General features: G+C 39.6%; 3 protein-coding genes across 5 annotated transcripts; all 3 read left to right on the top strand.

The window, feature by feature from the left end:
• The first annotated feature begins 617 nt into the window (after nt 1–617).
• shisa4 (shisa family member 4) lies at nt 618–9,212 on the top strand. The gene is made up of 5 exons (XM_023400941.2): nt 618–920; nt 3,473–3,650; nt 5,103–5,239; nt 5,451–5,642; nt 5,960–9,212. Exons 1-5 carry the CDS (start codon nt 836–838, stop codon nt 5,998–6,000), a joined length of 633 nt encoding a protein of 210 aa, XP_023256709.1. The 5' UTR covers nt 618–835; the 3' UTR covers nt 6,001–9,212.
• A 1,159-nt stretch (nt 9,213–10,371) lies between these two features.
• Nucleotides 10,372–15,219, top strand: lmod1b (leiomodin 1b (smooth muscle)). Of its 3 annotated transcripts, none has more exons than XM_023400940.2 (4): nt 10,372–10,484; nt 10,662–10,979; nt 12,261–13,982; nt 14,062–15,219. In XM_023400940.2, the coding sequence occupies exons 2-4, from the start codon at nt 10,692–10,694 to the stop codon at nt 14,086–14,088; spliced, it is 2,037 nt and encodes a 678-aa protein (XP_023256708.1). In that variant the 5' UTR covers nt 10,372–10,484; nt 10,662–10,691; the 3' UTR covers nt 14,089–15,219. The 3 variants fall into 3 exon arrangements, with proteins under 3 accessions (XP_023256708.1, XP_087028651.1, XP_023256707.1); XM_087172525.1 differs by having other exon boundaries at nt 10,381–10,484; nt 10,686–10,979; XM_023400939.2 differs by having other exon boundaries at nt 10,389–10,979.
• A 2,408-nt stretch (nt 15,220–17,627) lies between these two features.
• On the top strand, nt 17,628–21,664 carry timm17a (translocase of inner mitochondrial membrane 17 homolog A (yeast)). Its single transcript, XM_023400944.2, has 6 exons — nt 17,628–17,707; nt 18,520–18,619; nt 18,872–18,935; nt 19,594–19,722; nt 20,463–20,573; nt 20,725–21,664. The coding sequence occupies exons 1-6, from the start codon at nt 17,682–17,684 to the stop codon at nt 20,799–20,801; spliced, it is 507 nt and encodes a 168-aa protein (XP_023256712.1). The 5' UTR covers nt 17,628–17,681; the 3' UTR covers nt 20,802–21,664.
• The last annotated feature ends 23 nt before the right edge of the window (nt 21,665–21,687 follow it).

Genomic DNA, 21,687 nt, shown 5'->3' with positions numbered 1-21,687 from the left:
CCCATAGACTGTATAAAGTAAAGCTGCAACTATCAATTATTTTCACGATTAATGAAATGAAATGTCAAAAAATAGTGAAGAAATGCCAATCATGATTTTGCAGGATCCAAAATGATGTTTCGAATGCATTGTTTTGTCTTACCAAAAGTCTAATATATGACAAAGGGACGCCTACCTTTTGTGATGCTGGAACTTTTGAATGTGTAGCATTTTTTTTCCATTTCTTTTCATGGGAAATGGCTAAAGTGATTAATCAACTATTAAAATAGATGCAGATTATTTTTCTGTAGATTGATTCATCAATTCTTTGACTGATTGTTCTGGCTCTATTAAAGAGTGTATATATGCATATATCTGTAGATATAGACTGTATCCTTTCAATCTATGGTCACACCTAAATCAATTTCTTGAAAATATTAGATATAGGCTAATATTGTGTTTTTAAATGGTTTTAATTGTTTCATTTCAATTTTACATATCATCGTGTTGCCTGCATCTTTTTTGCACAAGTGTATTATCACAAATCTTGAAACACAGCTACTGCATTGGTCCTTCACGCCCACAAAACTAGCCCTTGCAGAAACGATAGCAGTTATTTCCGACGTTTCAGGCAGTCCGTGAACGCGGCACCCTGCTCATCCCGGCTGAACGGCGTCACAGCCGCGATGTGTCATTTCGACGGATAAATTGCCGACCGTCAAACCCGTCCCGTCTCCTGTGCTGTTCCAGTGCCAGGATAATGACTGAGAACGACCGTTAGCCTGAATACTCTCGTTCGTTTACACCGATGAGAACAACTGCTCTTTAATTTGTTATCGCTGGGTTGATATTCAGGATGGGGATGGTCTTTCCAACGGGCAACATGTCCCTCATCTCGGTGACTTTGGCGCTGCTCGCCATCGTCCTCAGCACTTCTCAGGGTAAGATTGCGGCTCTTCATCCAGGCCGCGCCGCTAGCCGACGGCGGATGGTTTAACGGTAGATTCCTGCTAACGTTTTTCTTCTGTCTGCACGGCCGTTGTTGTAGTTCTCTCAGCCGTGAACAAGCAGTCGCTGCTGGTGCCCTGTATCATCTTACAGGCTCGCAGCAGCCAACATGATCTCGTGCTGCTTTCTGGCTGTTTACTTGTGAACCTCGATGTTTATTTAAGGCCTGGGCAACTGTAACAAACTGCTCAGTGCCCGACCACGTTTAGCATCCACTGGTTCAGTCTTCCGTGATCTAGTCTTACTGGTTTTTGTGTATTTGTTAAGTTAAATTGTTTGCTGTTTTTTTTTTTTCACTTTTTTCACAAATATTTAGCGTTAAGTTAGCTTTTCTGTTAAAGATACTATGCTAGAGCTGCAAAAAAATAGTCGATTAATCAAGTGGTCAATCACAAAAACAAGAATCGGCAATAACTTTGATAGAAGAGTGATCATTACAATCATTGTTCTGAGAAAAAAATGCCAAGTTTTTGCAAAACCGGCAAATATTTCCAGCCTATTTCTCAAATATTAAGATCTTGTGCATATCTTTGTCATATAGCAATGTGAATATCTTTGTGTTTTGGACTGTTGGTTGGACAAAGCTTTGGGGAATGTGGTACATTATAGTGAGAAAATTTACTGTAGCTGGCAAAAAAATGATTTGAGAAAAAAAATCATCAGAATAATCATTAATGAAAATAATCATTCAATCACTAATAAGTACTATTTTTTATTTGTTTTTAAGGAATGCAAAGGTTCCTTTCTTTTCCAACACATTAGGCTACGTTTGCTCAATAGCTCAGGTTTAATAATTCTTGCCTTATATATCACTGTCAAAAATAATTTGTATAGCACCTTTTGTACGGGGGGGGGGCAGTTCAGAGTGTGACATGTAACTGACAAGCCCATAATAACTAGGGCGGCTTCATTAATCTGACAATAATGTTCTCGATTAATTGATTAATCATTTAGTATATAAAATGTCAGAAAGAGTGCAAAATATCCCTTTCTAGTTTCTCAGAGCTCAAGATGATATATCTTCAGATGTCATTGTCTTTGTCCAACCAACAGTAATAAAATAATATTGCAACACTAGTTTAAATCTAATTTTATATTGTGTGCAAAGTTGCCAGTTTATTCAGTACACCTTGCTAAAACTAATGCAGCTTGTGGTACATCTGTATTACGTTATGCATAGAGGTGTTTCTATTATTTAGTACCCTCACTGATAAGAATGGAGTGGACAGAATAATAGAAACACTTGTCAATATAATTTTTCTTGATGCCAGCATTTCAAAGTCCTTGTCCAAAATTAGCTTTAAGTTTATATCAATTTTGGCTTACCACTCTACTGCACGCATCCTCTAATGTAGTTTCCATTGTTTAGTTGAAAAACGTAAATACTTCGTTCAATAAGGAAGACCAGGTTAAATGTGTTGTTTTACTTACAAAAGGGTTTTACTCAGATTTTATGGTCCAAGATACTTTATGATATGTGTCAGGCTTCAGAAAACCCGTGTTGAATGTACAAGGCCGGTGTGACTTTTAGCAGCTTGCACGCGTGGCTGTTGTGACCAAGCTGTAATTTGGTGTTGCCTTAAATTATACATTGTGGAAAACTTAATCATACATAACCTTTTCAATTCAATCATGGGCTTATGTGTTTATTCTTATGCAAGATAGTTTATGTCTTTCTGTTGGTATATGTGAGCCATTATCTTCCAAGCTTAGAGACCACAAACGGAGATTTGAGTGTTATTCCTCCACTTCTTGGCTTTTGAAAATGGTTGGTCATGTGTGCAGGAGTTGATTCAATTTTCTTTATAGTGACAAAAAATATTTCAAGCAAAATCCAAGCAAAAATGCCAAACATATGATGGTTCCAGGTTCTTTAATGTAAGAATTTGCTTTGTCTCCTTGTATTAAATCATAGTAAATTGAATAGGTTGGAGTTCTGGACTGTTGGTTGGACAAAACAAGAGTTATTGACATCATTTTGGGTTGTGGGAAACTCTAAACTCTATTTTCTGACGTTTTATAGGCCAGATGATTAATCGATTTTAATAAAAAGTTAAAATGATAATGAAAATAATTGTTACTTGCAGTCCTATGATTAATAAATCGTCTCCTCTACCGTTTCAGACAAACAAATCTTAAATCTTCTGGTTACCTTACTTGAGCTCTGATCAGTTTTCAACCTCTGCCACAGGGAAGCGTTGAATAATGTATTATGACTGTGTTTGGCCTGGAATAAGAAAGACGTAGAGAAAGAAGAACCAGTACAAGTTTGAAATAAATATTTATTTTCTCCTGAAGGCAGGACAAAGCCGGATCTGTAAGTGAACATTCAGGAGTTTTCTCACTTTAAAACCGTGTGATAAAACGGAAACAACAGCATGTCGCTCCAACTGAGAGATGGGAAGTAAGGACTATTCTTTCTCTCTGCTTCCTTCTTTTCTTTACGCTTTCTGATCATCACCCCCTTGTTGCTCTTGCTTTGCAGTCAGTGGGAACGAGGACTGTTTGTGGTATGTTGATAAAAACGGCACCTGGCACAATGGCTTCGACTGCCCTCTCATCACGTTCTGCTGTGGGAACTGCCACCGGCGCTACTGCTGCCTGGACGCCTTCAAGATGATCACAGAGAGGGAGCAGAAACGATGCATGCTCTTCCAGTTCAGGTGGGGTCAGCAGCAGCAGCTGGGTTTTCATTTAATGACATATTTATAAATTTACTCGACACCAAGAGTCAGTGTTTGTGTTCACAAATCAAGGCAGGATCACGTGTCCTTCGTTTCTTGAAAGCAGACAGATACTTTGTTGTTCTTCAGGAGGTTATTTGTTGCCACAGTCTCTGCCCTGCAAGATAAGATATATATGAACATATATCCATGCTCACAAAGTATACAGTATACTGAAAATAATGATTCATTAAAGCCACCGCTGGCCCATAGAACAAACAATACAGAGGTACAGAGAAGATAAAAAGAACAGTACACATCATATGCTGTGCAGTCTTACATAGTGGGTAGTAAGGCCTGAAAATAGTTACAACTTTGTTCCCTCTCATTGAGGTCAACTCCAATCAAGCTGTAGACACAATAAAGCAAACAGGATGCACCTGACATCAATTTGTGCCACAGCAAAGGGTTTGAATAGAGATTTCAGTTTTTCATTTTTAATAAATTTGCAAAACATTTCCCAAAACATGTTTTTACTTTTTCATTATGAGTTATCGAGTGTGGATTGATGATCTACAACTCAATTAAGTGTGCAAGAAGGGAAGACTTTCCAAAGCCACTGTATGCACCATACCTCCAGTAGATAGTAATATAAAGGGTAATGAAACATAATCACAAAGTAAGTGAGGAGAAGGAAGTTGCAATTAATTATTAAATACAAAAACCTATATGTGAACATGAAACAGTTATATTAATTCATGTAGGGTAATGATAATATGTGTGCGTGGAGACTTAAGTTGGGAGAAAAATAGACTAGAATATAGAATATATGTAGAAAATATCGTCCACCATCACCATGCATTTTTCCAGCTATTCCTACTAAAAGTCTGACGTGTAGACTCTGAAACTGGCCTGTTCCTTATGTCCCATTGGCTGCATTTGACTAAATGACCCTGCTTTGGTCCCCGAAGTGAAATATCTTATCATTAGTCTTTCAATCACATCAGCTACCTGTGCGTTCAGTGGTGTTTAATGCCCCCCACGAGGGATCGTGTTAATGCTGGACTAAGCAAGGTTGTACCTGAGAGGCTGCAACATGGCAGTTTTCCTCCTACCGCACTGGAAACCATCCATCACTTTCCAGTAGCGAGCAGGCAACTTACAGCTTATTAAGCCCAGTGGGAGATCAGATCAGTGGGTGGCAGAGGCTGTGATGAAATGGGGGGCTTTGTTGCTTCACCACGAGGTGATGGAATCTGGTAGAGAAACAAAGAGATGAAGGGTGTACGTCATTAACTGAGATATGATTTCCGTGTGTCTGAATCACATCGCAGCCACCGCTACTTTAATCCTCTCTAAAGTGAGCTGTAATTATCAAGATAGATGAGGAGGAACAACGTGAGCCTAGATGATAAAAGTAAGTGCTTTACTCTCTTCTTCCTCTCTTCTCAGCCCCACCACTTTAGCCGGCATTGCCTCCTCCATCCTGCTGTTTGTGGCCATCATTGCCACCATGGTGTGCTGCTTCATGTGCTCTTGCTGTTACCTCTACCAGAGGAGGCAGCAGCGGGGCAGGACACCTTATGATGGTAAGACACTTTGTGTCAAAGTCAAGTGGAGTCAAATTTTACTTATAATGTTTTACATTGTTAAGCCGCTTGAGGCAGATTTGTGTTTTTGAGATATGCCCTCTGTCCGTAGACCCTAGTTTCAAGTCCACTCTTCGTGTCCATGCTTTTTCAGCCGATGTTAAGTTCATGGTTTTCCTTCACCGTAGTCTGTATGTTTTCAAACCCATAGCCCAGCAGATCCCAATGGCCAGCTACCCACTGGAGCCCATGTACGATGCTTATGGAAAACCACTGGGCCCCTCTGAGTATCCGCATGCAGGTTATCCAATGGCGCCCCAGTACCCTGGCATGCCCCCCCAGTATCCAGTGATGCAGCCTGGACCGTATCCACCACACCCGATGGATCCTGCGTACAGCCAGGGTGAGATTAGCATCATTGCTTCAGAGAGGAGATAGAGAAGGTTATAAAGCCTCCTGACCATGATATGATTTCCACATTTTGTTGGCCATCATTTATCATTTGCTGTTTTGCTGAGCTCCCTGAACCTTCAAAGAAAAAATAAAGATAAAAAAATTCAACAGGATTTTGATTTTTAATCTGGACAGAAAATTGTAGCAGAACCATTGTACCAGAAAATTGTACCATAGTTAAAAGTTGCCTTGAAGAAATTACTTTTGCAGGTGATTCTATGAAGACCTGACTTTGTTTTGTTTTTTTTTGTTTTTTTCTTGTTTCAGCCCCTCCACCTTACTCTCCACCTCAGTATCCTGGTCATTGATGGGCTCGTCTACACACACACACACACACACACACGCACGCGCACACACACACACACAGCGGGGAGACAACAGCAGCTGAGAGACATGACTGTTTCGAAAGAAGACGGCAGCAACACTCTCGCACACTCAAACACAAACACACTCAAATAAACACTACAGCTCGACTAGCAGTGGTTTGCCTGTGAAGTAGAAGGAGCCACTTTAAGTTTTTTTTTTTTTCTCCATTGTTTATTTACAACGTTGTCCTACTTTACGTAGTATTTACGTTAATCAAATTCTGTTCTGCAACCTGACGCCTGATTGCTCTGGGCCAGTTTCACAGAGGGCGTCACGCCATTCCCCCGAAAGTGAGGAGGTGTCCGGCTGGCGTCTCAACTGTGTGCTGCCACCTCTGCTCTCTCACACGCTCACCTCAGTGGCAGGGTGTTACGTAAAGGCAGGGCTCATTACATTCCAGAAGAGGGTTAAAAAAGGGATTTACAACAAAGATAATGCACTCCCTTTTTATGTGTTAAAGGGGAAAAATGCTGTTAAATGTTAAATTTTAACGGATTGATAAACTGCCTAAGACGACATTCCAGGTCATCTGATCCACATTCTCCAAATATGATTACATGATGTCTTTATATCTGTATCTGTTTTGTAATGTGGTAGAGGCGAATGTGAAAAACAAATTGGAAATATGGGACGCATGATTGATTAAACAGGTGACATGTTTGGGTTAAAGGCAGATACTGATACTGCCTTAAGTTTGCTCGGATGACCTAATGGATTTCATGGTACTCCTAATCCTGCGTAAAACGCTTTTAGTCACCTGTTAGTTTCAACTTTGTCTCTTCTTGACTAATTACATCATGGTAATATATTAGCTGCATTGTTCTAATGTAACATCTCAACATCAGCATGCTACCCGGTCAAAGTTACCTGTCCCCTCCTGCTTCTTTTCTCATTTTGAATGAATTAGAAATGAGTTTTAAGATTAATCCCATAATGCCAGGTAGGATGTTTTGTGGCAATTCTTGTTTATTTTCTTCTAACATATCAGGTCAGTGGAGCTGCAGGTCATGCTGCTTGATAAAGCAAAATGTTCCTGCCTTACAATAATTAACCATGAAAAAAAAAACAAGAGATTAACTATTTAAATACATATTTTGTAAATCTGTTCTTCAGCTGAATATTTTATGATAATGTAACAAGTTATTTTAAAACAATGTATTGTTATTGTAACATAAGATATGATGTTTTGGCATTTTGGCATCTTTCCATTTGGTATTTATTATCATTGAGGTTACCTTTTACTGTGAATGGGTTCTCACCTTTTGGACTAAGCTACAAAGCCAAAAATCACTACTGTTGAAAAAGCAGATTTTGTTAACCACCTCTCTTTAAAGGTTTGACATTTTGGGTGATGTGCTTATTTTCGCTCTTGCTCGGAGTTAGAAGAGACGACTGATATTTTACGTAGGTAAAAGTAGCAATACCACAATGTAGAAATACTCAGTTACAAAGGTCCTACATTCAAAATTTTACTTGAGTAGAAGTACAAATGTATTGGCAGTAAACCTGTAATTGTAACTATTGTATGTGCTGCTGGGTAGCTTTATTTATAATACAGCATGGTTTGCTTGTTGATTATGTTTTGTATTAATGTGAATATGCAAAGCAGGAGCTAGAGCTATCAAATAAGTATAGCGTCATATATTGCTGAAAGTACAGTATTTCCCCTGAAGTTAAGTAAAGTACAAGTACATCAAAACTGTACTTAAGTACCATTCTTCCCATTCTGCAACATGGCAGAATGGGAAGAATGGGGGAAAAACACCTGTTCTTCCGACTTGCTATCAGAATTTCATTGTTATCAGAATTTCCCAATTATTCCAACATGCAATTAAAGGTTGGGGACTAACTTTACTGTTTTTTCTGACCCGGCTGCTTATAATTACGGTTTAAACAATATAACCTGAATGCACCGGCTGCAAGGAAATGGTTTGTTTCCCAGTCAAAAAATAGTCTGGCACATAAAGCTATATAATATGCGTAACTGTCATTTATGTACTTTACATTGGGGTTGGGGGGAACTAAGAGGTGGATTTTGTTACCCTCAGAAAGAGCCATCTGTTTCCAGTTTCATTCTAAGATCTGTTCAGAGAATTCACATAATAGATTTATTTACCATTTAAAAACGTGTTCTGTTTAATCACACATTTGATTAAGTGATTACATGAGAATAGTAAAAGGAAATGCCTCGTGTTTAGCAAATGTATTTGGTGGTAATCAAAATATATTCAGAAGTAGCCTATATAATGCATTCACCTCTTAAATCGTGACATATTTCTCTCCTGTACATGATAGTACAATAGCAGCTTTTAACAATAAAAAAGTATCGGCCCTGGTTTCTAACTTGGCATCAGATCAAAACCAAATTTTGTGATAAAACCCAGCTTTATGGTTCGGGCGTGAGAAAGCAGATGGGTGCATTTCCCAAAATGTCAAACTATTCTTTCAAATATTCTCTTACAGATTTGGGCTCCAGTGAGGTCAGGGCCTGGAACCTGTGAAATTAATTTATCTGTAATTGGGTCTAGTTTAGCATTTTGGTGCAGACGAAAACAGCCCTGTGCTCTTGTAAGATGTATGAACTGTAAAACACGACGTCTCTAGCATGTGTTGTATATTTAACTGACTACTAATACGTGATGCCTGGATTATCTTTATTTAGGTGTAATGTATCTCAACCTGAAAGCCAAATGAGGCACATATTTAAAAAAACAAAAAACAAAACACTGTTATATCATGCTGATTAGAGAAGCCTGGGCTTTCTCAAACTTTTCCTTGAGACTTGTTTCACCTCTAAACCATGCAATGAATCAGACAACAGTTATTCCCGCTAGTTTACAGCATAAATTCAGTGGCGATGTCCATGTGTACAGATCTGTTGAGCCTCTGTTAAGCACAAAGAAAACACTGGAGTTCTCTTTGTAAGATGCTTTACATGTAGTTTGACCTAACATTTGCTCAATGATGTTTCTGTTTATTTGTGCTTCTAAACCAACTCCATGAGTGTGTTTAATGAAACTGACATCAGTTGGCAAAGTAACTTGTCTAGATATGGCTTTTTGTCTGTCGTCATATGGATGGTATGACATTGTAATATAAAGTCAGTGAAAAGTTTTTATTTCTATTAACATAAAATTTAACTTTGGAATGTAAATGCAACAGTCTGCTGTGTCCTTTATTATATTTTTACAGGAATTTGTTTCCAAGATATATTATTATATAACATTTAAATAGGGGAATAGTGTGTGTTTACATCATTTTGACCACTAGATGTCCATATTAACTTCAAATCGATGTTATATGTCTTCAGATGTTTGGCAGATTTGATTTATTTCAGTCATTTCATCACAAGCAAGATCCGAAACATCCATTCATATACAAAAGAAAAGTGTGCCCCGAAAAACACTGATTGTTATTAACATAATTTGTCATTTGCATATTTGTATTCAAGTGTGCACAGAATGTAATTGTATAGTTTGATTTACAGCTGTGACACATATTTAGCAAGTTATATTACATATATTTATATTACTCGATCTCAATCAGAATGTATTTATTATTAATTTAGATTGAAACTTTCAATTTACTTTGTTCTGACAAACAATTGAATTATTTTCTAAACTTACAAAGTGCGCTACACATTTTCACTACTACAGCTGTTCCATAAATTCACATAATTAACCATTTGTTTTTCTTAAACATGCATGCCCCCCTCATTCCTCTCATACTGACTCTCATTTTAAACAACTTTTGGATACTCAGGTAGTAATTGGTTTTTTGACCTGATATGTGGTTTGTCCTGCACAGCCTCCAAATTCTAGAGCCTGTAATTTAATAAAAAACAGTGGGATATTTCCATTTCATTTTACTCCACATATTGAACAGAGCGTGTGAATCTAACACATAATTCATCCCCCTAAATCACGGGCTTTCTGGTGTTTTATAGAGCTCCTGCAAAAACAAAATTATATTTTTACCTGGAACTGTTTTCCAAAGATTTAGGATTATGTTGTTTTTTTGTTTTGTTTTTTTATCACGAAACAACGAATTAGGAAAGTTCCTAAAAGAAACAGGGATGCTTCTCATTATGGCAGATTAACTAATGTGACATTCACAGCTGTTCAAATTTATTATTACTAGGGAAATAATCAGGAACTGGTCTCAATATAAACATGAACTGTGTAATAGAAAGTCTCTGTTACTCTGCTCTGGCATCTATGTAAACTTCAGCCCTTCCCATTACCTTTAAAGGAGTGTGTACTCTGAACTAAATATGGACATGCACTTTCACAGGATTTCGAAGAATGTCCAGCCTCACAGTCCACTTTGATGATGCGAGCCTCTTGCAGTTCGTCACTGGTACCCCTCAGTGCAACACTGAGTCTAGCCTCTTTGCACCAGGATTGATGCCTCTGGTGGCTTTTTGGTGAGCGGGACGCAGCAGGACAGCAGGACATCAGCTTTGGCCTATGAGAATATGTGACTTCTCCCCATAGGAGAGAAATTACACGACAATCTGATTTTAAATAAAGGGATTTACTGTACTAACACCATCAGCACCTCCAAAGAAACCAAATTTCTCTGTTCTTCTCCACGGGTGTAGCCTTTACCCCTGATTTTTTTGTAGGCAACCATGTCAAGGAGAAAGGTGAGAGGCCTGACCCGTACGGGCCGCCAGGTCAGCGAGGACCCAGACCTGGACAACCTGCTGTCCACCCTCTCCCCTGAGGAAGTGGAGGAGCTGGAGAAGACCATGATGAAAGTGCCTGACATCAAACCAGAGGATGGCAAGATCATCGTCCAAGGGGAGAGCCAAGCTGCGCAGCCACCTACGAGCAACAAAGTCCGGGACGCTAAACTGGACAGCAAACGGGACAGTGACACTAAAGGGAGGCTCAGTCAGAGGGAACTGTCTCTTGAGGTTTGTGGATGCTTAAATTGATTCCTTATCTGCTTTAGTGGCAACTTGTTTTGGGTTTTACATGAAAAAAACACCTATAAGTGATTTGTGGTGAATTTAATGATTTCTATGAAGATATATTACACTCTTCAGGTGTTTATATTTGAGCTCCTTCCTGTAGTTTTCAGTAGAAATAACCTGAAAATTGGGGCGGTTAGAAGGCTTTATAAAATCCAACAACAATGTATGACTGATGGATTACCGTATTACATAACATCCAGTGTCCCAAGGTATTCTAATGATAGCTTTCATGTGCTATTTTTCATTTAGCTTGAAGCAAATCGCCAAGTGGACCTCATGCACCCTGAGTCCAGTCCATCAGCTCATAAATAGTGGTCCCCAGAGTTGGCTTCTGTGCCAGGAAAAATATTGTTTTCCCCTCTGAGGCATGCTTACATCCATTTCACATTATTAATGCTCTCCTCACAAGCAGAGAAACAGCCTCAGAAAACACATGAAACCATCTCTATTATTCCCATGTCAAGCTATAAAAGTTTTTTTTTAACACAAAGAGCCCTCCCCGGTTGAGTGTCACAAAGCCAGACTTCTAGCAGTTTCTGTGTTTAAAGGAGAGGCACTTCAGTCGATGGAGCGGCGGCCCTGCGGAGCTTCTTAATCCCGGCCTGATGGAATTCCTTGGTTGATTGCTCCTACACTCACTGCCTTTTAAGGATACATCTGCCAGGGCTGCGGCCTCGCACAGCAAAACAGATGGAGACTCACAAATCAAACACTTAGCAAGCTACTCGCTGCAAAATGTATCCCTGCACTATAAAAATGGTTCCTTGTCCTTTTGCTGACTGTAAACACACATGCCATATTGTGCCAGGGAGAATGTGAGTGTTTACATGAGCAGATGGCTGGAGGAGCTGTTTTACAGTAAAGAAATACAGTATTTACACAAGTATTTGCATGGTTAGGTGTTATGTCATACTATACATGCTATGCAGTATCTACTGTCTAACAACAAGCTCTGTACTGTAAAACGAATAAATTATTTGAATTATCAGATTTTGAAGGTGTCTTTTAATTTTGTAAAAAGACAGTCTAATTTTGTATTTTATATGATTTAATTTGGTGTAGGGCACTACATCCTTTGACACACTCCTGCACAAGCAAGTTGGTTTGGAATAATCCTATAATTGTTTGTTTTTGGTGTTGACATACATTTAATTGCTTTACTGTCTAACCCAATTTAAAATCCTCTCTCACATCGCACTCCTAATATTTGCACTCCTGCAGGCTGAGCTGAAGAAGGAGAGCCGGAAGCAGGAATACCTGAGGAAGATGGGCCTGAGCCAGGAGGGGAACGACGACAACAAAGTAGGGTTACGAAGACAAGCTAGTTTCGCAAGCGAAAGAGATACCAAGGTGGAAGACAGAAACAGAAAAGCTCCTGAAAGTACAAAAGAGGAGCGAAGTAGGCTTTCCAGTAGGTTCAGGAAGCAGGAGACCAAAGACAGTGATGCGAAAGAGGAGGCTAGTGAGAAAGAGAAATGTGAAGACAACAGGCTAAGAGACAGAAGAGAAAACAGAGAGAGCACAGGGAGCAAAACAAAGGATATGATCTCTAAGTTACAGGATAAGAAGGAAGACAGCAGAGAGAAGGAGAAGAAAGAAGACTGCAGGAGAAGAGATGACAGCAAAACCAAAGACATTATCTCAAAGCTACGAGAAAAAAGTGAAAAGGAAGTGGGCAAAGAAAAGGAGAGGGAGAGAAAATCAGAGGGTTTCAGGACCCAAGGGCTTGTCTCTAAAATGTTGGAGAAGCAGAGCAAGGTGCAAGAAAGCCAGGAGAGTAAATCAGAAGAAAAGAAGCCAAAAGCAGAGGAGAAAAAAGCTGAAGATAAAAACAAACCTGATGTCAAACTTGCGCGACAGCCGTCTGAAAAGGGTGAGGTGAAGGTGAAACATGACAAGGCAGAAAAAAGAACAGATAGAGAAGAGCTGGTCAACCACAGCGACCACGTGAAAGAAAAGGAGAAGGTGATTAGCACAGAGAAGAAAACAGAGGAGAAAAAGGAAAAAGATGTCAGTAAAGTAAAAGTTAAAAAAGCTGAGGAAAGTGAGAAACTTGGCAACTGTGTTGCCAAAACCACCCCGAACAGCAAGGCGAAGGAGGAAGAGGGGGATGAAGAGTCAAGCATGTTTGATGAGCTGATGGAGTTGGTTCGAAGCAACAACCCCTCCCTCACTGAGCTCAATGTCAACAACTCAGAGGTGATCAAGACAAAAACACTTATCGAGTTTGCAGAAGCTTTGCAGCGCAACACCCACATTAAAACATTTGCTTTGGCTAACTGCCGGGCAGATGACCATGTGGCTTACGCCATCGCTGGTACAATACGCAGCAACAAGACTATCACCTGCATCAACGTTGACTCCAACCATCTCACGGGCAAGGGCATCCTGTCTCTTATCCAGGCGCTGCAACACAACTCCACACTGACTGAGCTTCACTTTCAAAACCAGCGCCATGTCTGTGGTGGGAAGACTGAGATGGAAATGACCAAAATTCTGAAAGAAAACACCACCCTGCTCAAACTGGGCTACCACTTCGAGTTAGCTGGGCCCAGAATGACCACGACGAACATACTGAGTCGCAACATGGATCGGCAGAGACAGAAGCGCCTGCAGGAGCAGAAGCAGGCCCAGGCCAACGGGGAGAAGAAGGGGACATTGGAGGTGCCCAAGACTGGAGGTGGAGGATATCGGAGAAGCTCACCCAAAGCTTCCCCCAAACCTTCTCCCATACCCTCACCTATGCCTTCACCCAAGCTGACACCTAAAAGAGGAGCTGGAGGCCCACCACCACCTCCACCTCCACCTGGGGGTGGACCTCCACCTCCTCCTATGCTGGAGGTAAACAACCTGAGGAACTCTCTGACTCCAGGTGGTAGTAAGAACTCAAGGGACCAACTGCTTGCCTCGATCAGAGGGAGCAATATCAAACAGCTGAAGAAGGTGCGTATGGTGGGTTCATGGAAAGGGTAGCTCAGCCACAGTACATCCAGACTTACTTACATTTTATATTTCCCCACAGGTACCGGTGCCAAAGTGGTTGCAGTAACATTTCCTGTTGGAATATAAAGTGAGAAAGAAGAGAGAGGAAGAACCGACATCAAGGAGTCTTTCAAGGAGATGAACTCTACATTCACCCCGGCTGCAGTTGAAGAGCTGTGCTGTGGGACAGATGGAGGAAGTGAAACATGAGATGCCCATCGGTTGGATGAAAAGCCCTCACTATGAGTTCTCCCCTCAAAACACTGGACCAAAAGGACTCTGTGGAGAATGAGTGATGCAGGGCTCTCTATTAGCCGACTGCAGAGAGTGCCATGAGTTTGTGGTTGTTTCTCCTTAGTTCATATTGACGCTTTGCTGGTTATTTGCACTAGATTATATAAAGCCCATCATATAACATGTTGGCTTGTGTATGCATCTGAATGTGAGTGTGGTGGGAGTGTGCGTTGAGCTTAATAAGAGATTCAAATAACTCTATAAAATTCTAATATACAAAAGTTTATCAATGATATAGTGGACATTAATTTGACCATTTATTTATTTGTGGAGAGGGAAGCCACCTTATACTTGTCACTTGTAAATCTGTTCAAACTGGGAATTCTGAAATGGCGGAAATATCAGGGAATTAACAAACATGGCGGCCTGACTTAAGAAAACCTGGTTAAGAAAAAAAAGGTCAAGGTGGTCCTTGATTGTGTGTCTCATTGCCAAATCTCAAGACATCTCAGGCAGGGTTTTAACGGATTGGAAAGCAGCCCAGTGGAATCCTGGTGCATGACGAAAGAGTTTAAGCATGGAAATAATTACATAATGTATTTTTATCAGGAAGTGCAAATGGCTGTCCTTCAGTATCTGATGTTATATTTTGTACAGAATCATTCTAGCGTGGGTGTTTGAATACCTTACATACCTTTTTATGTAATACATCTACATGTCTTAACCTTTGGGGATTTGGTAAACCATTACTGGCTTATATCAACACTCCTGTTGATTTACGTTGTACTTTTAAGTGAATGTCATTTCTAAAGGAAGTTAATGTGATAAACAAAAATCAGAGTGGCACTAATACTGTATGTGTCCTGTGTAATGAAGGTTTCTCTGCCATATTTGATTACACATGCCTTTCTTACAGAGCCTGTATGTCTTCAATAAAAGATTCTGGTACATCTGCAATGACAAATCACAAGTGTAATGTTATGCCTGGCTGATATCATTAAGAGGAATATGTTCAGTATATGCAAAATGAAATTAATTGACTTTTTGCAATATTTTTCATTATCATAAATCAAGGTATGTATGTATTAACATCTGTTGAGCTCTCCTTCATTTAAATTGGTTTGTGGTCTACATGAAGTTGCACACTGTATTTCCATATGTACACTATGTACATTCAACCTCAGATCTAGGTTTTGCTAGGAAAGGACATACACAAGATATACAAAACCATGTATAGATATGGACACAGCTATCAACCGACCTGCAGCATAAACCATGTCTCTAACTGGATTTAAAGGGCTTGCGCTCCTGTAATTACTGCATGTGAATTCTGACTGAGTTACGTAAGTTAATTTTATGAACTTCTCCATAATTATAAACATATTTACATGTCAGTATCTCAGCAACCACCAATAAAAATGTTTAGAGAATCTGTTGCTGTTTCCATAACATGCTTGAAGCTGCAGGGAAACAGTGGGAGTTGTCTAGTGACTATTCACCAGCTGGTGAGGCAGCCATCATCCTGGGTGTTCAGAGGAAAAGAGGAGAACAGCAACAGCAGCAGCTACAGGCCAGTTTATGTCTATCGCTCTGCCTCAGCCTCAAATGCCTATATTTGGTCATTTTTCAATGAAGGCTTGCTCTGCAAGTCATTCCTTTCTCGTTCCTAATAATGGGCAGCAGGCCAGTGGTCCGTTTCTCGGCTGTAGCTGCTCCCCTGACCAACAGCACTGATCTCGGAGGAAAAAGAGGAGAAGGAATGAAAATGTTGAGATAACTGGTTGGTCAGTGAAAAGGGGGTGGGAGAAGAACATGGTCATCACTTGTGTTCAGAAAATAACTCAGTCGACATTATAATGTAGGACATTTTTTGTTTGGTGTTTACAGCAGGTATGCAGTATACTGGCAATCTGTAAACACCTTAATCTGATTTTAAACAAATTATTTTAGGAATATTCAACATGTAAGAAGAGTAATAGGTAAAATAATGAGGTCTTGAATCTAGATATTGACACACAAGATCAGGCAATAAAGTAGGACTGGCCTTTAAACCCTTACTATGTGGCTTTACATTGTGCTTTAATTGTGCATATTCACAACCAATTCACAATTAATTGTCACACAAAGAACCTGGGTCTTTTGTAGTCTCTGTGGATCTGAATGTTCTGTTGAAGTTGCTCATGTTGCCCTTTTGGTAATCCAGCCTTGCTCTGTAGAAACCAAAGCAGCTCATATAGCTGGATGTTGGTCTGAGCCTTCAACCTCAGGCTGACCAGCACTGTCTCTCTAATGGCCATGAAGTTTTTGAGGATGAGGAACTACCAAGTCTTTTTAGTCCCTCTGGGCCATGTGCCCACTGAGTGAGGACGGCAGAGCTCGCTGCAAATGGCCTCCACCAGGTGGCTCACACTGGGCCAGTTTACAGGGCCAAGTTCAGTCCAAGAAGACAGTTGAAAGATAATCATCAGTGAGCAGTGTGAGTTAATATAGATCTGACATTCATTAGAGAAAATTGTGATATCTGAAGTGAATCTTACCTCTGGAGACTCTTCTTCCCAGGACTGGAAATGTTCTTCCTCTTCGCTGCCTTGAACTGTCCCCTGGGCTGCCTCTCCAGGTATCTGGGAGACAACTCACCATTTGTCCTGCTCTGGCAGGTGTTGGCAGGAGCTTGGAAGTTCTTGGCACTAGCTTTAGGAAAAAGTTTTTGGATCAAAAAGTTACATTGATTCGTGCTGTCATTTTTGGATATGTTTGAGTTTCATTTTTCCAAATGAAAGTAAAAAGGTTTGTTTTTTTATTCGCATGATGAGAACAATATTAGCTCATGTCACAAAATGTATAAATAAAGACATTTATTTTAAAAGGTCTGGTTTCTGGTAGTTATTCTAACGTTATTTCAATGTTTCAAATTCAATCATAGGCCCCTTTCAGATAATGGGTGAATAAGTGTTGATTCAGTGTCAGTCATGATTGAAAATCTGACGTAATACAACGTAATACATAACGAGCGCTTTCAATTTGGTTTCAATGTTAGGCATCAACGTAGATTCAATATTACTGCCTGACATCTATTAAATGTTGTTTCAATCTGATTTTGCAATCTGCGGTTTGTTTTAGAGCACACAAACACTGTACAGACCTGTCACCTGCCCAGCACGGTGTTGATACCTTTGCTGAGAGTGAGCTGCGCTCAATGAAACACACAATCACCAAAGTGTTTCTCTTAACTAATTTTGATTTTAGCTACACGTATAATACTTGTCTGTAGGATCAGTTCATTGTTGGTTTTAGGCTTTTTACGTGATTTGTTGACAATAAAAAAGTATATATATAACCATATTCATTTTCTTTAACACAGCACGTGACGTTGTTACGTCAGGTTATCGATAAGCGTTACGTCAGAGGGAACAGCAAAAGAACAAAATGGAGGAATATGCTAGAGAACCATGGTGAGTCCTAAAAACAGAAAAAACATTACCTTTCGGTCGCATTTTGCGAGGTCCAGTCCCTTCTTTTGTTTGAAGTGGATACCATGTTAAATGTGTATAATTATTTTTATGGTACAAAATGTGGCTTACTCAAAACACTTCATATCCGGCTAGTTAGCTGACGTTAGCAGGAATGCTAATTTTACATTGATCTGCACTAGCAGTGTGTACGTTCTTGAGACCGCAGTTGCTAAATCACGTTGTTAGTGACCTTGTCGGTGTTTCAGTTCACTAACTCATATGTCATTACATTTCAAGAAATAATTTATGTACAATGTGATAGGGGACCTACGGTGAATGTGAAGCACCTCAGTAATAATTTTAGCTGTTTTAAAAGAAGTGAGATAAGGATATTGCCTTAGCATATGTAAGCTAGTTAAGTTAGCGACCTGAGAGCTATCTGTTGGGGCAGCATGAACATTGCACAACATTTGGAGAAATCCCACCTATTGAGAATTCAAAATTACACGTGTCTATGTCGATTTAACATGCTGTGTTTTTTGAACTGGGAATGTAGTGACATGTTTATAGCTATGTTCTCGTATCATTTAGTATACGTATCAGTCCTGGATCAGTGACAATGTTGCTGTCGGTGACACCAGAACAGGTTGTTTATCATACTTTGCCATATCACAACTGTTTTTATAGTTGTGATATGGGAGACAAAGTAAATATCAGACAAAATATGACAACTTCAGTGACTGTTTTTGTATGAATATTATCTGACAGTGAACTGGTTAGCTGGTTGGTTAATGGCTGTGTTATTCTTTTAGCCCCTGGAGGATTGTGGACGATTGTGGGGGAGCTTTCACCATGGGAGCAATTGGAGGAGGAATATTCCAGGCAGTAAAAGGTTTCAGAAATGCACCCTCAGTAAGTTCAGCCATGCAGCTTAAGACTATACCTTACTGTATTGCCTCAGTCAAATGCAACAATGTTTTTCTTGTATAGATCACTCCTCTACATATTTTGTGCAACACTTCAAGGTTACCTGATTTTGCCATGTTTCACATAAATATAATTAAGAACTCTGGCATTTTCACATCAGTAAGAAATGTTAGGTAAATGTTTCCTGAGTAGACATGGAAGTTCCATTGATCCCTGTTCTTTGTTGCTCTCTTGTAGGGGATGAGCCACAGAATGAGAGGTAGCTTGACTGCCATCAAGACCAGAGCCCCACAGCTTGGAGGTAAGAACAAATGCTAAATTTAAATATCATCTGCCTCTAAGTAATATTTTATCTTTAGTATCAAATACTCTCTTTAGGCTGCAAAGGTTACTTTGCCCTCCTTTGAGAAGAACTGGAGCTGTAGTCAGCTTTGACTCGTGTTGTTTACGATGCTTATAGTGCTTACAATTCCAGTGTTGTTAAGTCTTTTTCTGGGATCAATTATTTATTGTATACATAAGGACATACAAAACACAACGCAAAATAAGATATACCTGGAGAGATCAAACAGTTGAGGCAAGAAACCAATAGTTGATAAGTTGATCATGGCAGGAAAAATCCTCCTCAGAAACTTCTCAGACCACTGCTGCATAATCCATTTTCCCATGCCATCTGTATACTAAGTATGCTGCAAATCATCATTTCATCAGAACATGGCTGAATATACTGCTTTTGGAGCCCTTGTTGAAACTCAGACATAAACTGTATGGGAATTTTTTTTTCTTTGGTCCATTAAAATCCTTTCTAACTGCCAAAATAGATACAAATCTTAGTTGTCTGTCATTCATTTTTGAGAAGTGTTGGTGAGGATCTGATACCAAAAGAATACACTTTGTGTCAACAAAACCTAACAAAGCGCAAAGCATATCGTAACAATTTTTTGTTTTTTGTGTTGCAGGTAGCTTTGCAGTATGGGGAGGCCTCTTCTCCATGATTGACTGTGGTTTAGTAAAAGTGCGAGGGAAGGAAGATCCCTGGAACTCAATAACAAGTGGGGCCATGACAGGAGCTATCCTCGCTGCAAGAAGTGAGTAAGCTTAGAGGAAGCTGGCAGTTGAAAGTCAACAGAAAGCACATAGATGCCTCATACAAATGGCAAACAGTGAAGCTGCAACTCAGTAATTGGTATACAATGAACTCACCTTCTCAGAGAGGCAGTGTGACTTTCCAAAACTGTCTGATACCAGTGGAGAAATTGGAACTTTAAAGCTGGTCAAAGTCTTAGTTTTGCAAACTACAATCCTAAGTTCAGGAATTAGGTCAAAACAACTAGATGTGGTTCTGAACTTGTGTTGTCAAGTGTTGTATCTGTGCTCTATGTGTGATCTCATATGTCCACATTTAAACTAAGTTTTAACTCTGTTCACCTTTTGCTACCCACTTCGCTTTTTCGCCTGATTCGATCTCTTCCCAGGACTGTGAGGGCATTTACAGATCAGGCTTGATTGACATCTGACCTCAGTCACCTTGTCTTATTTCTAGCAGAGCCCCACTTAACTTTAACCTAAGCAGAGGTTTAATTAAGCAGAATAAAGGAAAACACCTTAATGGTTGTGCATGGTTTTTAAATGATCTTATAGTGCAAATGTCATGAAGAACAGCATTTTTATTTTTTATTATTACCTTTATTTAAAAACAAAATAATGAAAATTGAACAATGATGGACCTTTTCACGTAAAATCTCAACTTCCAAGTTGAATCTGAAGATTTATGGGAGCTGTGGACATGAGTTGTACTAATGCATCATTATGTCCTGTTCCTCTGTAGATGGACCAGTAGCCATGGTAGGATCTGCAGCCATGGGAGGTATTTTGCTGGCATTGATAGAGGGCGCTGGAATCTTGCTCACTAGGTTTGCCTCTTCACAGTTCCCAACCGGTGAGTGGTGCTTCCAATATTGGATGTTTGTGTCATAGAACTAACTGATTGAGTAAATGAAGATTAAAGGTTATTGCCACTTTATTAACGGCTGTTAGGCCTTTAATTGGCTGTTATCGCACTCTGAGGTTTACCTTTTTTTTCTCTCCAGGGCCTCAGTTTGCAGAGGAACCTGCCCCTGCTCCCATGCCCACCCCTTCCTTTGGAGACTACAGACAATATCAGTGAGAGGACTCCCCATGTCTTTATCCACTAGGCCTTTTTGAATTCCTTGCTGAAGTTACAAAGAAGAAATGGGGATGTAGATTACCACACATCAAAATAGAAGCTGCACCCGATTTTATGGACTGTGTCAGAAGTGAAGGACAAAATACAACTTCATTTTCCTACTCCCAAGAGCCATGTACAGATCTGCCTTTTGCCATTCTCAGCCTTGTCGTGTGCATCTGTTTCACCCAACATTTGTTAAATACAGAGATGTGGTGGGATTTATTGTTTGATGTTCATGGGCTTGTGGGGATGAGGTGTGTTTTTCTATTTTGTTCATATAAAGTATATATACTGCATGTAGCCCAACAAGGGAATTCAGGACAGACCAGCTCTGGATAATGTTGAATCTCGCAAAAACACATGTCACACATGGAACGTAATAAATTATACTTATATATAAGTATAATACTTATGTGTATATACAGTAAAAACTTTCTGCTTGTATTCAGTCATGTTAGTCTTTATTTGCCTTAAATATGTCACCTGCTTGTGCTGGCCATTGTCACTTGGCTGGCTCTTTTATTTGGTTTTATTCAGAGTTATGAAGGCAAACATCTATCAAATACAATTCTATTCCTGGAATATTAGTTTGTTTGAAAGTGATTTATTTATTTTAGATTGTAAAGAGTTGTGCCAGATTGTTGTATTCTATCAGACATTGCTTTTGCATTCAACACAGAGGTGTGGAAAAGGCTGCTAATGACAAAGGATGGCAAAGACAGTACAAATAAATGGAGAAACTCGAGCAAGGGATTGACGCATATACTGTATTAAATCTGTATGACAGATTGTATTATGGTACAATAAAAAATAAGTTGTAAGATCTTCTCTTGTAGCCTTATGA

Source organism: Seriola lalandi, unplaced genomic scaffold (genome assembly GCF_002814215.2).
Source record: "Seriola lalandi dorsalis isolate HSWRI2012SDOR001 ecotype SW California unplaced genomic scaffold, Sedor1 jcf7180002053074, whole genome shotgun sequence".
Lineage (NCBI taxonomy): Eukaryota > Metazoa > Chordata > Actinopteri > Carangiformes > Carangidae > Seriola > Seriola lalandi.
This window is presented reverse-complemented; position numbering and strand designations above follow the sequence as displayed.

Bases quoted from the DNA above. Each gene is read 5' to 3' on its own strand.
- lmod1b (XM_023400940.2), top strand. From the start codon at position 10,692: ATGTCAAGGAGAAAGGTGAGAGGCCTGACCCGTACGGGCCGCCAGGTC. The intron at 10,980-12,260 runs GTTTGTGGATGC...GCACTCCTGCAG, and splicing joins AGAGGGAACTGTCTCTTGAG to GCTGAGCTGAAGAAGGAGAG. The intron at 13,983-14,061 runs GTGCGTATGGTG...ATTTCCCCACAG, and splicing joins ATATCAAACAGCTGAAGAAG to GTACCGGTGCCAAAGTGGTT.
- shisa4 (XM_023400941.2), top strand. From the start codon at position 836: ATGGGGATGGTCTTTCCAACGGGCAACATGTCCCTCATCTCGGTGACT. The intron at 921-3,472 runs GTAAGATTGCGG...CTTGCTTTGCAG, and splicing joins CGTCCTCAGCACTTCTCAGG to TCAGTGGGAACGAGGACTGT. The intron at 5,240-5,450 runs GTAAGACACTTT...TCAAACCCATAG, and splicing joins GGGCAGGACACCTTATGATG to CCCAGCAGATCCCAATGGCC.
- timm17a (XM_023400944.2), top strand. From the start codon at position 17,682: ATGGAGGAATATGCTAGAGAACCATG. The intron at 18,620-18,871 runs GTAAGTTCAGCC...GCTCTCTTGTAG, and splicing joins GTTTCAGAAATGCACCCTCA to GGGATGAGCCACAGAATGAG. The intron at 20,574-20,724 runs GTGAGTGGTGCT...TTTTCTCTCCAG, and splicing joins CTCTTCACAGTTCCCAACCG to GGCCTCAGTTTGCAGAGGAA.